At 41.0% G+C, this 16362-nt stretch overlaps 1 protein-coding gene across 1 annotated transcript; it reads left to right on the plus strand.

The window, feature by feature from the left end:
• The first annotated feature begins 1456 nt into the window (after positions 1-1456).
• On the plus strand, positions 1457-9979 carry ciartb (circadian associated repressor of transcription b). The gene is made up of 6 exons (XM_010746410.3): positions 1457-1654; positions 3961-4420; positions 4730-4805; positions 5539-5617; positions 7298-7424; positions 8323-9979. The coding sequence occupies exons 2-6, from the start codon at positions 4001-4003 to the stop codon at positions 8713-8715; spliced, it is 1095 nt and encodes a 364-aa protein (XP_010744712.2). The 5' UTR covers positions 1457-1654; positions 3961-4000; the 3' UTR covers positions 8716-9979.
• The last annotated feature ends 6383 nt before the right edge of the window (positions 9980-16362 follow it).

Raw genomic sequence — 16362 nt, forward strand, 5'->3', positions numbered from 1 at the left:
AGGGCCGGCTATGCTTTTTGAGTGGGTGTCTCCCAGTTGCACATGATCACGTTTGCTGTGAGAGGGTTCGTGACTCACTGGCTCCAGGCTCAGGATCCTCATCTGGCCTCTGACAGAGTGCTCCCTAATCCCGCCCTCTCAGGCAGTCAAACAGAGGTCCTGTGAGTCATGCCTTTACCGTCAGTGTGTCGAAAGATTTAAAACACACACACACACACACACACACACACACGCTGCATGTAAAATTCACCTTCAGTAACAACAATCTTGCTCTCTCCTCATGACCTCCCATGACTCATCCATACATATGGACATGGCTACATTAAAGTAACACATGTGCTCACACTTCTGAGTCACTTTCCTTGCTTCTTTATACTTTTCAGAGGGAAATGTTGTACTTTCAGATCTTAAATCTGATTCCACTATGACGTCAAATAAAACTAGCTCCACTCCTCTTTTGCCAAATATATTATAACTGATTAGATAGATAGATAGATAGATAGATAGATAGATAGATAGATAGATAGATAGATAGATAGATAGATAGATAGAAAACTAACAAAACTAACAACTACTCTGTGCTCCTTTACACCTTTCTCAGCTTATGTCCTCCTCTGTAAGTCGCTTTGGATAAAAGCGTCTGCTAAATGCAATGTAATGTAATGTAATGTAAAGATAGATAGATAGATAGATAGATAGATAGATATCCACTATGACGTCAAATAAAACTAGCTCCACTCCTCCTTTGCCAAATATATTATAACTGATTAGATAGATAGATAGATAGATAGATAGATAGATAGATAGATAGATAGATAGATAGATAGATATACTTTATTTATCCCAAGCTGGGAAATTATAGTGCAGCAGCAGCATTACACAAAGTGACAACTGACAACATAAGAATAAAAATATACTATAAAGCAAACTATACATAATAAAATATCAAAAAAGCAACAGTAAATACGATAAAATAAAATATTACTAAAGCAGGCTTGATTATCTCAGTACTCTTCCCACCTCTTTTGAATGTAGGACTATTCTATAATTGGGAAAATTACTGTCTGATGCAGCAACCCCTTGTTCAAATATAGTCTGCTGCTGAAGTGTCCTTGAGCAACCTCTTACATGCACAGCTGCGCCTGCACAGGAAAAAAAAAAACTGCTGACTGCGCCTTTAACAGGCTGCTACTGACATGCCACAAGTCAGGCATCATCGTCCGGGTGATATAATGAGGAAGAATGCCTGCAGAATGACCAAAACTAGCCCCCGATTGACTTTTGGCCCAGCTGCTGAAATGAAACCGATCCGCGTGTCCACGTGTTTGTGTCATTTCCATGTCATTTGCATATGTAAACCGGTCTCGCCTATCGCTCCGCAGCTGCACGCAGAGAAGAAGCCGATTTGTCAGTCGGGGCCATTTGAGGAGCAAATGGGAGAGCAGGTCCACGTTGATCCCTCCCTCCCTGACACGTTGCCTTGGGAGAAGCAACACGGGGCCGATCGCTGGCTGTACCGACTCCCCCACTCACACGCCGCACGTCCAGCATATCAGCTGCTCTCTGGCCGACTGTCCTGCTGGATCTTTCTTTTTTTTTTTTTTCTTACCGCTGAGAGAGAGTTTGAACCAGCCGCTCCATCCTGGGAAAAAAGGTGCGTACAACATGATCCTACATTTTAATCATGACAGATAATAAGTCATGTGAGTGTGTTTTTATTATCTTTTTAAATGATCCAGAGGAATTTGACGCAGACTTGATGGTCGTAAATAAGCAAACAGTTCTTATTTTGTGGTGGAGGATAAATTGATAGGACATGACAGATAAAGGCGTGACAGTGATAATGATTCCTGTCTGTCGTTTCTGGCTTTATATAATCCAACAGTGCATGCTGCCAAATTTACTATGACTGATGAGGAAGTCTATTGTGTCTGTTACCCAGCTGATGTGAGACCTGCATTTAGGCGGATAAATCGGCATATCCACATATCATATATATTTTTTTAATTTCTTCTTCGGAGGACAGATTGTGATGTTTGATCTCAGGATGAGAGGATTTTTTAAATGTTTTTATCTTATTCATATTTTGTTTTTTTGTTAAAATTAGAGTGTGTGTGAAGTGGAGGGCATCTCTATTCATGTGCCCCACCTACACAGGTAGATGGAGACATGGATACCATAAAGGCTATCTGGTATTTTATCAAAGAAACGTGTGAATATATAAAAGCATATCTTATCAGGAGTACAGCAGCTATTTAAATTCTTTCTCTCTGAAATACTCTCTTGTATGTGGTGTATTCAAAGGCCCGGGAACATGTGTGCTATGTTGTATGTTGTTTTTTATGAGAGGGTACTCATTTTACACCATCTTTTCAGCTGTATTGAATATCATGAAGAATATGGTTCCTATTTGGAAAAAAAAAAAAAAACTAATGTTTGGCCGAGAAGATCATTGTATTATAGGAGCTATGCTTGGATGTAATACGATATATCTATAATATGAATATTCCACAAAGGTTTCATCATGTAATGGACACTTTGCACAGATGTCCTTTGCTTTAATTCAATGAAAATAAGATTTAATCTTTTTTATATATATATCGATAATATATATTATCTATATATAATATATCTATATATATATATATATTATATTACAGTTAAACTGACACATCATAACATATTTATACATTTAATTATAGATGTGGTATTTAAAGGCTTAAAGGCTCATCTGTGATTAGTACTGTTATGAAATTTTGACAGCTTCAATTTTATAACGTATAATTCACCCTGTTTTTTGACAGCTTCAATTTTATAACGTATAATTCACCCTGTTTTTGTGATTGTCTGGCTACTGTGCAAACATTTTTCCTTTGCACATCGTTTTGTTTTCACTAAAATTGGTCAACTGTGTTCTCTGCTACCCCGGGGGCCATATTACAGCCTGCAATCGGAAAGTATTTTTTTTGTTGTTGTTATGTTAGAGCTTGTAAAATGTAACAATAAGATCCGAAAGGTGCTCATCCCGAGACAAAGAACTAGAAATAAATCATCTCTCCTGGCTACAAATTTCACAGGAAAGAAGAAATGAGAGGCATGCCAGGCGTTAACCACACGAAACACCAAAAATAATCCAGTTCGCCGAAAAATGACTCTCTCACTTCATCTTTCTACTAATAACTGAGGAAACATGCCGAAGAGATGCAAAGCAATTAGGCATCCGTGAAGAGCATTTGATCAGAGGAGTTTTTATTCACGAGGCATCCTGCGTGTTGTGAACAAACCAGTGCCAGTCTCTCATTTTGTAAAATCCCCTTTTATCCTCTCACAAGTGTCACTTGTGTTGATGGGAGGTCTGCAGTCTGAGGCACTGGTCGTCATGGTGGCAGACCCCTGCCCCCTTTGAATAAACAAGCTAACAATGTTTATGAATGGCAACGGTGGTAGCAGCTGGCGGGCCAGCTGATCGAGTCTGAATAGGGGGAAATTAGTCAAGCTGGGGTTTGTGAAATGTAAGAAATTAGTTTTTGTGTGACGTCATGATGTGGAGATTTATGACATGCGAGGGCTTCGCAGGATCATTGTGGACACCAGGCTGTTTGGTGTTTGCTTTTGATGGTGGCTAGTCCGTGTTTACTGGCTCAGGTGTTGCATCTGCAAAACAAACAGGTCATTGTGGTCTCAACAACTGTGGTCTCACTGCCACCATCTGCTCAGAGTGCTCTCTTGTGTCTCTGCATTTATTCATGTCTGCTTGGTTGGAGGTTGGATTTTTTTATATCCAGACTGACCTGCAGTGTTTGCCCTGCCCAAGGACACTTCAGTAGGGTATTTTATCTGCTGCTGCATATATTTAAGCTGTCACATACTTGTTATTTTCTAGCTACAGTTTGTCATCTTCATCACTTTGCTGCTTTTTGTATTGTAAGATTAACGTAACCGTGACTTTCTGTCTCTCAGGTCAGTGATGGTCAGTGCTAGTTAGAGCCTGCAGCCAAGGATGTCTGCTACAGATTCGGACAACTCCATTGACTGGCTGGCTAGTGACTATGAGGACAATGAGAGCGAACAGGAGTTTGACTATACCAGAAAGCACAGCCAGACAGAGGCTCTTCCATCCCCCAGCACCCTGCCACACCTGGGCACGTCTGACAGCAGCTGCCGCCGGAGCAGCGAGGTGAAGGAGGGCGACAGTAACTGGGACGAGGTCAGGGAGGCCTCCAGTCGGGAATCCTCCGCCGGCTGCAAGGAGACACGGGACAGCGTGATTGGACTGTATAAAACACAGCAAGGAGAAAAGACGAATGGCAGAAACACTCAGCAAGCACTGAAGAGACCTCGTAGCTCCACCGACGACGAGTGCAAGGAACGGCAGCTCATTTCCAACATGTCAGAGAAAAGCCGGGTTTTCAGCCGTAAGGTGAGCACCTCTGTGATCTATGTCTGTTTCCCACAGGAGGTGGTTGACAGTATCACCACAACTAGAGCGTAACCTATCACCTCGATTGACTCACCAGCTGGTTTTACAGAGTCTCATGCGTTACATTTCCAGTAATGCTATAGGCAGAATTAGTCATTCCTTCTGAAGAACTACCCATATCATGATTCAGATCCTATTGAGCAACTGTTAAAATGAACATGTGGATGCTAGTATGAGGTCGTCTTTCAAAAAGGTTCCTGAACATGAGATATATCACCTACAAATGAATCAATTTTCCTCTATTTTCAGTGCATGGAGCTACAATGCTACATTCATCCACTGTCCTCTATCCTGAATGGCCTTCGTTCAGGAAGATACAGAGAACGTAAGTCGGTCATTTCTTATCTTTTCTGCTTTTTTTTTTTTGTCTCAATAGATTCACATTGTTCAACACAGCCATTTCTTAGATGAGTCAACAACCCCCCCTCCCTCTCTGTTCCTGTCTTTCTTGTGTCTCCGAGTAAAACAATAGACTATATAGACAATGTGCCAGTCTTTATGGAATATATGTTCCTGAGATTTGAGAGCAAGATTTCTGAAACATGAATTGGTGTGGGAGTATCAAGTAACCACAAGTATTTCCTGTGTGTGTGTGTGTGTGCTTCTATCTTTTTATAATACGGGTCATTTTGGGTAAAGGTTCACTTAGCAAACGGCCCTGTTTTAAAATGTACCTTTTTAAGAGTTAAAGAAACACATCCAAATGTTTTTTACCAATCGAGAACAAGCAATGTCACACTTCCTTGTCAGCTAGCTGCTTGGCAGAGGTGAGTGAGAACACGATGTACCGCAGTCTCCACTAAAGCAGCTGCTGTTTATGAGTCGTCTGATAGGCATTATGAGGGTCTCCGTAAGGTAGCGCCATGTTGAGGCAGGTCCTGAAAACTGCCTAATTTGGGATCTTTGTCGAACTCACCCAGACCTCCTATGACCCAACACTTCCTGGCCACAGAGGCAGGGAGTCTGTGGAGCATATGGGTTGTGTGAAATGTGAACAGACTCAGCCCTGCAGTCAATACAGTTCATGTGGCTCATGGTACAACTTTCTTCTTTTCCAGGACTCAGCAGTTTCCAGGAGAGCGTGGCCATGGACAGGATCCAAAGGATCATGGGTGTCCTGCAGAACCCTTGCATGGGGTAAGTGTCCTCAGTGTGGAACAATGAGCTCTATTATCTGCTAATATTCAGTGTATCTGTGTGTGTGTGTGTGTGTGTGTGTGTTTTTGTAGCTATAAACATAAGTATGCTTTGTCCAGTCTGTGTTGCGTTTGTGCAAATATTTCGCTATTACTGAAATAGAAAACCTCTGTTGCTTCAGAGCTTCCTCCCATCTCCCATTCAACCCGAGCATATAATTATGATAGCTAGAAATGTTGTTTGCTGTGGGTCGAAGTGGTCTCCAACATGTCTGTAACACATGGCTCACATCGGGTTGCTCTATGAGGAGCTGCTACCCCCCACACATTCAGGATAAATTTACTGCAGAGATGGCTGGCTCTCACTGTAGCTGGGCATCTTGTTAAAAATGCATCAGGCTCCACAGTGGGAGCAGCACACTTGTGTCTGCTTGATTAGCTCTCCACTGGCCAGACTATATAATGGAGTATGATATCGCCCCCTTAAAGGATAAAGTCTTAGTCTTGCTAATACGATCATGTTTAAATATATATTGAGTTTTTGTTTTTACATCATACGATATGTGGAAATTGCATATAATTGGCTACCATTGCTGTTTAGCAATTTGGATTAAATCAGTATTACAATATTGCAAAAAAAATATTATCTGATAAAAATATTTATTACATATAACATTCATTTTCATTTTTTTCATTTTCAGTCTTTGTTGATTGATCTCTTCATTAATTTAGTCTGTAAAATGTCTTGAAATAGTAAAAAAGACACGATTTTCCAATCGAGCTAAACAATAAAAATCATTATGATCATTAACACGGTATGATTACTGTGTAAACCAGAATTTAAAGCAGCGCTACTGATACCTGCATGAGAGGCTAAAGCTTGTCTTCTCGGGCATCCTGTCACCGTGAGGCTTCGCATCAAGGTGTACTGATATACAGAGAGACAAAGTGCTGCTGAGTTTGGCACAGACTAATTGGAGCCCTCACCCACCAGCTGCTGCCTTCATGTGGGAGACAAAGAGTGGGTGTGGCAGCCTCCCTGCATACAGTCAGGGCAGAGGCTGGAAGGTGGACTAAATCCCCCCACCTCCCCTCCCTCTGTCATTCCCCATGCCCGCTCTGTGTAGCCAGCTGGCAGCCCCTGCAGCAACACAATGGTAGATCGGATCAAAGTGACTTTTTTAGCAGTCACTGTTGCGTATAATCTTTCACATGAATTTAACATGCTCTGAGTGGAGTATAGCAGGAAGGTGCTGATCATATGACACTGGCTAATCCCTGCCCACCATCTGGTTTTGACGGGTGGGAGTTATTGGGATGCTGCTCTCTGCTGCAGCCCACCACCGACGAGAACTGCGTCACAGCGATTAGTTTATTATCACAGTGACGTTGGTGGTGAACGTTGTGGTTGCGATGTTTATATTTAGAGGCGGCCAGAGCTACTATATACATCAGGCCACGTGTGAGCTCTAAACATGTGAGAAATGTACTGTAAGATACACGGACAAGGTGCAGGCACTGCGTATTTCCTGTGTGAACCTAATAGAGAGATAAGATTTCTAAGAAGAGGTTGGTAAGATTTTGGGAAAATGACTCATGCATGATAACTTGTGTAATCACTCTCTCTCTCTCTCTCTCTGTTTTTATTTCTCTACACATCTCCTTCTTTCACTTTTTTCAGGGAGAAATATATTAATATCATTCTTAAAATGGAGGAAATGTTGAAGAGCTGGTTCCCTAATGTAAAACTCCAAGACCAACTCGCTGTCACTCAGACAGAGGAAGCCGTTCCTACCAAGAAACCGAAGGTAAAGTTGTACAAGAACTGTTGCGTAAGAACTCTTTGGTTACACAAGGCTCGGTGCCAAGAACATACGGTGGCGACGCAGTGATACAGGCCCTAAATATATCTATTATTATTTAATCACAGGTCTGGGATGAGGAAGGGAGGGAGGGAGGATTAAAAGCTATTTTTTACTAAGGTATTACTGCACTCTCAGGTTTGTTAAGAACAATGACGGAGGAGAAAAGGTAATTTTGGAGTGTCCCTGAAGGGATAAGAAAGGTTAGAGTACTCTGGAACATTACTTTGCATTTAATTGGTGAGGATTGTGGCTAATCCTGACACACCTCACATAAACAGGAATTTCATGTACAATTTTCTTTTCTTCCGCCACCACAAAGAAGCTTTTTTGCACTTCATAACTGGCCATACTGTTAGCTGTGATGTTAAAACTATACATTAACTTTAAAGCTGGATGAAGGTACAATATAAAAAGTATAAGACGTCACTCATAGTAACAAATCCATAGAGAATTTGCACCCACTTCTGCAGTTCTTAGCTCAATAGAGCCTTTTAATTTCTCTTAGCTCATTGTTTTGCCCACAACTTTACTTCCTTGGCTCTCATCAGTGTTGTTTTCAACCACAGCAGGCAGCTTTTTGCACTAATTAAGTTCCGATGAACTTGGTGTACCAAATGCACCAAACAGCAGTCAAATTAAGTTAGCGCCTAGCAGTTAGTTGTCTATAGTTGCTTTAGAAGAGGAGGAGAACTCTGGCTCCTTCACAGTTTTTTTTTTTTTTGTCCCTGAAAAATAAATTACTAAATGTGTGTTTCCTTCTGCTTTTGGACTCTCTGTGCACTTTGGTTGGTTGCCTTTGGTTAAGAAATGTGAGATATAAATAGATTTGCTTTCCCAACAGCTATCTCCAGTGACCAGCGCTGCAGCAGCAAGCCCAGTTATCATCAGTGATCCTCCAAATGGTGTCAAACCCCTGAGAGTCACCGACCTCACTCCTCCTGGAGCCTACTCCGCCAGTAACCTGAAGTGGCTCCACACTTCACCCATCTGCTCCCCTACAGCAGAGCAGGCCCAGGCTGGCCCCAGGCACCCGCTCTTCCCCAGAGACAGAGACCTGACGCAGGATAACGCTGTTTCCTCCAGCACAGACAGCCACACTAAGACAGACTCTGTGCCCAGAGGCCCTCCACCGGGTAAAATCAACGCACCCTGTCTAGAGAGGCTGCTTAAGTCGACAGAAAGTATCATCACGCGTAAGGGGACGGGCGGTTTGATGGACAGCAGCTGGTCCTAGTCCACACAGAGGGCTAGGTGTCCAGCTGTAAGCGCCGCACACAGCCCAGCTTAGCCTTGCCCACCCTGCCGGGAGCCGGTCAGCTCGCTTAGCCCATTCCAGCCTTTGGGGGAGACGGGAGCCTTCATAAGGGACGTCACTGATTCCTCTTTAATGTGGAAGGAGTGTTGACGAACATGTTGTACACTCTATATGGGAATGTGCCCTCTCTGATATGACAAACGTCTGCTTTTAGGTCCCTTTCGTTGACTTTTTTTTTTTGTTTGCACTCTTGATTAGCGTGTGTGAGAGTGGGAAGGATATATTTCACATGCCGAGATCACCGGAGCGAGTGATTTCCCAACTAAGTTGTTCCCACTGGCTTGTAGATGCAATAATACAGTTTGAGTATCTGTGAAATCGCCATTATGCCTGAAAGGGAAAGAAATTGAGTAGTTTGTACTGGAAGGGAGTATTTCAGATATCCAGGCATGTCAGTGGTCTACATATTGTGCTGAAAATGTGGGTGAAATGTGATGTTATCTCCCCCCATCACCACCAACCACCACCAACCACCACCACCCCTTCATGACTCCACTCTTAGGTTTATTGATGTGACTGTTACTCATTTGTATACTTATATAAATAAGTCTTTTGGTACAACTGTTCTACCTCAGTGGGCACCACGTCACAGTTAGTGAGTAGGAATGTGATCGCTACGCTCAAAGTCTGGACACCTCAACAGATCTGCAGTGAGCCAAACGGCTTCTGACAGCGAGGTCTGCAGTACGAGTGGTTCTGCTTGTACAAACAGAGGATGCTCTCTCCGTGGGGAAGCTCATCGTGGCCTGACTGGTGCCATTGTAAAGAATGTCAACTGCGGATTTCTTCTTCTTCTTTTTTTTTTTTTTTGTTGAGTCTCCCAGTAGAAGGCAAACAGTGCCTGTAATGTCAAGCTGTGCCTGTAAGCCGGTTTGATAAAGAGAGAGAACCGTTCAAAATACCTGCTCCTCTGTGGGATGTACAAATCAGGAATTCTCACTCTCCTGCCATTTTCCTGTATTGAGTAAATTATTCAGATCTTGCCAACTACTTTCTGTGGTGGAGTAGAACAATTCTTTTATTTTGCCACAGAACTGGACAGTATGTTAGACCAGCAGAGAGGGACAAGGTATTTCTCTGTGTAAATCTTAAAGAAAGGTTGTTGATTTACCATGAAAAGTGGCCTTTATAGTGTGAAATTTTATACTTTCAAAATAAATGTGGTTATCTTTGTTTGATGCAATATGTCTACTGACTTGTTTTATTGCAAACCTTACCTTAAATTAATTAGGGGTTGACTGTCAAGTGTTTTTAATCTTAGAAACACTTTCCACCTTGAACAAATATATATTATATATCTCGATCTATTGTTCCATTCAGCTCTTTCACTTCTATGTCTAATATTCAGACCCACTTTGCAGTAACACAAAAAGCTTTATTTTAAAGGGTAAGACACGGAGGGAATGCCAGACTCAGCCGAGCTCAATTAAGCGTCAAAGAACCCCAAAGAAAGGTTGTTATCTGATTTATATCACATTTAGACCAATTACAGGGTGAGTCGACCCGGGAACACTTAAAGGGAGCTCACTTCCTGACTGAATAATAAGATTTATTGTCTGTAAGACAGGATGTAATTTTCAGTACTTGAGTTCTGATGTACAGACAAAATTAATTTTGTGCTTTCAGAGAAGTGCAGTGAAATGTACCAGGTGAGTATCACTTCACATTTCTCAGAAAGCAATGCCGGATTGTCATGAGAGAAGGTTTTATTTTTATACATACATGCATACGTTGATCTGCTTTCAGACAGATAGCAGAAGTCAAATTATGTGACCTTCCTGTCCAACATAATGCATCAATATAATATGTCATTTTCAGTCTAAATAAATCATAGGAATGCATTTGTATGTGTGAAATATCAGGCAGATTTGAAAATTCTGCAAATTGGTTCAGGAAAATGCAGAAAATTAGATTTTGATTGTGCTATTTCGCCTGTAAGTGGCAGTTAAATTAACATTATGAAGCTCTGTGTTATACAAGACACAATTTTCTACTCCTGCTGCTCAAAGCTCTACACTGTACACTGTTAACTGTACCTACAATAGATGTTTCGTTTCATAAAGAGACTGAATACTGCCATCTAAAGGTGAAAAGCTAAACATCAGCCATTGTTGCTCTGCAAACAGAACCTCTACCTTTACCCTTCATGGACAAAACTACATTACACATTAGCACTGAGGTTAACGCAGCAGATCATGAAAGCAGTTTTCTTCTCTCCCTTTTAATCGTTTGGAAAGCACTCATTCCTGAAAAGTCCAATATAACTCTGCTTTAGAGTTGCTTTTATTTGTTCAAACCAACGTTGGCAACTTTGAACATTTTTCTAAAACCACTATGATACCCCAACTACAGATTTAGTTTTAGTCATCTTATGCCAGACCCATTTCATGCTCTCCTCTCAGCTTGTTTCAGTGAAAACATGGTGTATACACAGAGGGTGAAAGCAGAAGTTTGTGGGAGTGCTGTGGCCTAGAAAACAATCTGTCAGGAAAAGGAGATTATAAAGTGTAGAGCTCCACTCTTTTTTATTTGTCTTTCTCTGAATTCAATAGTATCGTCACATTCTCTCTTTCTAGATTAAAAGGAGTGATTGGCAGCAGGGTCAATTACCCAGACAGCATTGTTTTAGCGTTGCCGCCCCAGATTCCATCTCCCAGGGCAAGGCTAATAGTCTAGACTCACGTGCACAGACCACCTAACAGCATCCATGTCTAAAGACAGCTCTGCCACGCACTCGCCCTGAAAAGGGAAACTGTTATGAATGTAAGGAAGAGCTGCATCAACAGAAAGGCACGTTTCTCATAGAGCTCTCCTGGAGTCGGACCAAATCACAGTGATAAGGCTGCCAATGGAGAACATGTGTCGTGCTGGGAAAAAAAAATTGCATGGAAAACAAATAAATGTAATCCAAAAAAGAAAGAGATTAAGATGCTTTATTTGGGTGCATTAACGAAGAATGTGAGGCAGTGAAGGGCTACAAGGACATGCTCCAAAAATAATGTGTTTTGAAGAATATTTCTCATATTTAATGTTTTTCTTTTTTTTTAAAACGGGGAAGATATCCAGAAAGGGGTTGTTATGCATTGCTGCCAGCTTGTGAATCCAAAAAAAGGCATTTCACAAGTACACAAAAAAGCAAGCAAGCGCCAGAATACTGCGTAAGTGATAATGAATTACATATCAATTTGCTCAATTATGTGTTAAACTGTATACATTACAGGAACACCTGCTGGCATTATATAGACCAATATTTCCATGGACGAGTAATCACATTACTTTCCATTTTAAAGGTTTACAGAGGTTATACATTACTACTTATTGATGTCCAAGGCTTTTGTCCAGGCTATGTGTGGGCAAAACTACAAAGACTAATCATTACTGGAGAAGCAGAGATGGGAGCCTTTTGTTGCAAGCATTCAAAGGCGAGTTGGGAGAAAAAAAAGGGAGGGGTGGAGGAGGACAGGTCCATGGTTCCAGTTGCAAAAAGCCGGAAGGAATAATAAATAGAGCCTCATTCTCCCCAGCTACCCTTTCATTGTAAACTGGCCTTGATTTGAGCTCCAGCTGAGTATGAAATGACAAGGCAGTTTGGTGGTAAATCAGAGTGTGTCAATGTGGCGGCACTACATCTTATTTATATATACTGTATCTATGTAATTCGCTTTTCTTCCCAGATGGAAAGAAGCAAATGTGAAGTATCAGTTCATAAGTAAAACAAGAAATACTGTAGGAATCTTCACTCTATAAAAAGATTTAATTACGTGAGTACAGGTAGTTAATGGAGATAATGCAGATAATTGCAGCATTTCCAATACAAAATCTTCCTCAAGCTGTGACATTTAACAACATCCTGTAATGCAACAGTTGGATACAGTTTGTGTAAATGCTCTATTCCTTTAATTCCACAGTTTTAGAAAGGCAGTCACGACTACAGTCATCACAAGTATTACATAATTATATACTGTGCCCAAAACTGATTTCCACAAATTGTAACCCGTTAGCATCTCAGACCCCAGACAGTGATTAATCACTCTGTTATTACCTCCTGAATGTCAGATCCTTGAGTAAGCATTAAGGTCTAATCCTCAATGGTCACTCAAGTTTTTGGAATGAGGACAGATTGATGCACTTGGAAAATCAAAGCCATTGCATCTGTTCTTTTGTCCATCAAAATAAAGAGGGGGAGAAAAAAAACATTGGTTTCCTCGATAATTTCCAGGTTGTTAGAGCAGCAGGAGTCGTGCGGAAAAGGAACAGCATGTTTCAGATGGTTCTGCAAGAGACTGTTCTGATTCCTGCAAAGCAAGGAATGGACTCATTATGTTACCATGATCTGTACAGCTGTCTCATTCACACCCTACAGAGATAATAGTCTCATTTGTCACAGGACTGAGTACCTTTAATTAAGAGACCTGTGAACCCAAAGTATCACCTGAACGGGTTACATAAATGATGAAACAGCCACCACAATCCATCCTGATTTTCACTGGGGAGATTCTCTGTATGCCAATCAAAACTCTGGGGAGTTCTTTTTATGTTATTTATTATTTATAGTTTAATCCTAAAGCATATTGATTTGGCTGGATCAATGCGGTGTAAGGGTAGCTGCTTTTTCTTCCTGATATTGAAGTGGGAATATTCTGGTCTCTGGAGCCAAATGACCACCAGCAGTGGCCTCTGCAATTCAGTGCAGTCCAATTGATTTTGCCGTCTCCGATAGGTTATCCTAAGCCCTTTTAAGAGAAAGAACAATGTTCAAAGAGCAATGTTGGAGCTCCATGTAGGTTTTACCAACAGCATTGATTTTAAATATTTCGTCAGACAGAAGGTGATATTTGAAACAGGAAAAAACATGCAGGTGAATGCTACATGCTCAGCATTTTGACATGAATGATGTACGGCAGGTTTGAACATGATGCGAAAGCTAAATCAAACATGATAAGCCGATAACAGTATATGGGTGTCTCGCAGTGCATGATCAGAGAAGAAAGATGAGAGAAGCTTTAATGAGATAATTAAACATTTAATTCAAGTGAATTAATGAATCCACGAATGAAATTCAACAACTTTTAAATTATACTTTACATGTTCTGTATGCTCTCACAATGAGGTCAGCTTGTTACACAAGCTCTGTTTTTCACGGGTTCATTTGTAAGCAGCTTTTCAAGATGTGGACTGCCAAGGCCTCAGAGACCAATTATGTGACCGAGCCATCATCAAGCGTTCACATCACAACCGTCCACATATTGCCGGCTAATTATCTGCACTTACTCTGGTAGCAGAGGAGCAGAACTGACTCTTGTCGGCTTTTGATCTTCCTGAGAGAAACAAGAAGCGTTTTAGCCAAGTTCATTTGGGAATTCCCACTTCAATTGGGTGTATACAAACTCCATATATGGGTGACAGAGGGGAAAGGGGATATTATTGCATCATACCATAGCCCTGACCCATTGAGGACTCCACTACATCAAGACACTGACATCCTTCCTTCAGGTCCTGTAGGTTGTAAGGGGAAACCTCCATGGACCTGACCTGTTTGTCCAGCACATCCTACAGATGCTCTATTGGACTGAGGTCTTGGAGACTTGGAGGCCAAAGTCAACACCTTGAATTTGTGTTCCTCAACCATTTCTCCTGCTGAAAGAGGCCACTGCCATCATCAGGGAATACTGTATCCATGAACGGGTAGACATGGTCTGCAATAATGCCACCTCTCAGTGGCTGATTGGTGTATGTTTTCATTAAATGCACAATAACACTTTCAACAACTACTGCAGACAAAGTTTCTTTCTTGACAAGAAGCCTGTTAAAATGTTCTGTATTTAGGGCAATCATTATGAACTATGCATGTAAATGGATCATGCAGTACAGCCACAGCCTATCCATATTAATTAAGAATAATAATATTGCTTTCAAACATACAGGCCTGAGGCAGTAACTGTCTGCCACATAAATCGGTGGCTCCTTTTGAAGCTTTGTCAGATCCACAGTTACTCTTGTGCCAAATCTCTTGTGATCTGTGCAAAACACAACTTTGATGAAAAGGTCAACCAGTCAAATGACAGGCTTTGCCTTAAAGGGGTGCACTAGTTATCCTCAGTATCCTAATGAGCAACACCTGTCACCTCCCGTGGGTGTAATCACCCAGGTACTGGGGAAGCAGGTTGCTTAGAATGAAGGGGGGGGGGGAGTGAAAGCACTAACAAAGACATGCCACTCAGTGACATATCAAGAGCACAGAGCCTAAAAATATGGCCACCCTTCATTAAGTCTCATTTCCAAGAATAGGGCAGACTGTGCTCTTGTAGGTATGAATAATGGAAGCAGCCTCCCGGAGCTCATTTCCAGGGAGTGATCATCATGCTCAAGTATGGCCTAATGATCACACAGATAAAGTGAGAGGCTGGCATTCATGATTAATGCCCTCAGGTCTGTCTCCAGAGTTACACAGCCTCCGCTGTCAGAACTTTTCACGGCTTTGTTCACTGAGCACAAAGCATCACAGTAAAATAAGATGCACTATGAGTCAGTGGAGCTAGAAAGTGACATTTTTGTCGCTGCATACACCGCTGTTAGATCGTAAATATAATTCTGAATGCAGTAACAATACAAGGCTAATAGGTAAATTCATGCAGTATTCATGTGACATATGGTCGGTTTACAACAAAATATACTACTGCAGAGATAAATCTCAGCCTTTTTGCAGGCACAGGAGAGATTCACACTAATATTTTGTTTTTCACATGTGTAAACAGAGCACGTCCAGTATTATTACTGTAAATCTATGTCCATAGTACATAATATTTTATGTTTTGAGTTTTTGTGTTGTTTGTTTTGTCTGCATGCTTCATTAATGATTTCTTATCTTTGTAAATGATGCTTTATTTACACATCTTTGCTTCTCCTTGCTTCATGAACATGCCAAATGATCATATGTGTTTTTATTGTTGGTTTGTTTTTTGCATACCTTTACTTTTGCATATGTTTGTTTCTGTGCATTATTTTCTAGTAACAAATCTTTTTTTCTTTTTTTCTTTTACATTTAATACAGTATTGTTCTCACTCCAGATATCTTTGTTATGCCCACTAGATGGCACCATTGTGAAAGAAAAACAACAATGTGACTGAAACGATACATCTCTGACCAAAGTTTAATTCTTCAACGATAAGCTCACATGTTACTAACCAATGCAGTGATCTCAACATCTCCACAGGGTGAATGTACAGACTTTCAGCAGAGGTGCAACAGTGTCATCAAAGCAGTTCTGTTTGTAATTTGAACATGAAAATATGAATTATGAGTCCACTTGCATAGTGTAAAATGCCATCCTTCAGAGTTCACTGCAGGTAATTGATATTATTATCAGTTAACATTAATTAATATTAATAATGTATACTGAGAAAAGAGTAATTGGGAAGCAAGCAAACTTCTGACTCCTGACACATCTCTCAATTGTGAGTCAAAAACTGCTTCAGAAGACATCTGTATCTCTTTCGATGAATGACGTGGTTTTGAGTTACACACATGCAGCAGACAATTTCTGACAGCACTCCTTATTTGTCCGC

Source organism: Larimichthys crocea, chromosome XXI, assembly GCF_000972845.2.
Source record: "Larimichthys crocea isolate SSNF chromosome XXI, L_crocea_2.0, whole genome shotgun sequence".
NCBI lineage: Eukaryota > Metazoa > Chordata > Actinopteri > Sciaenidae > Larimichthys > Larimichthys crocea.

Excerpts from the sequence above, each read along its gene's own strand:
- ciartb (XM_010746410.3), top strand. The coding sequence starts at position 4,001 with ATGTCTGCTACAGATTCGGACAACTCCATTGACTGGCTGGCTAGTGAC. Across the intron at positions 5,618-7,297 it reads CTGCAGAACCCTTGCATGGG|GGAGAAATATATTAATATCA; the intron begins GTAAGTGTCCTC and ends CACTTTTTTCAG. Across the intron at positions 7,425-8,322 it reads TTCCTACCAAGAAACCGAAG|CTATCTCCAGTGACCAGCGC; the intron begins GTAAAGTTGTAC and ends CTTTCCCAACAG.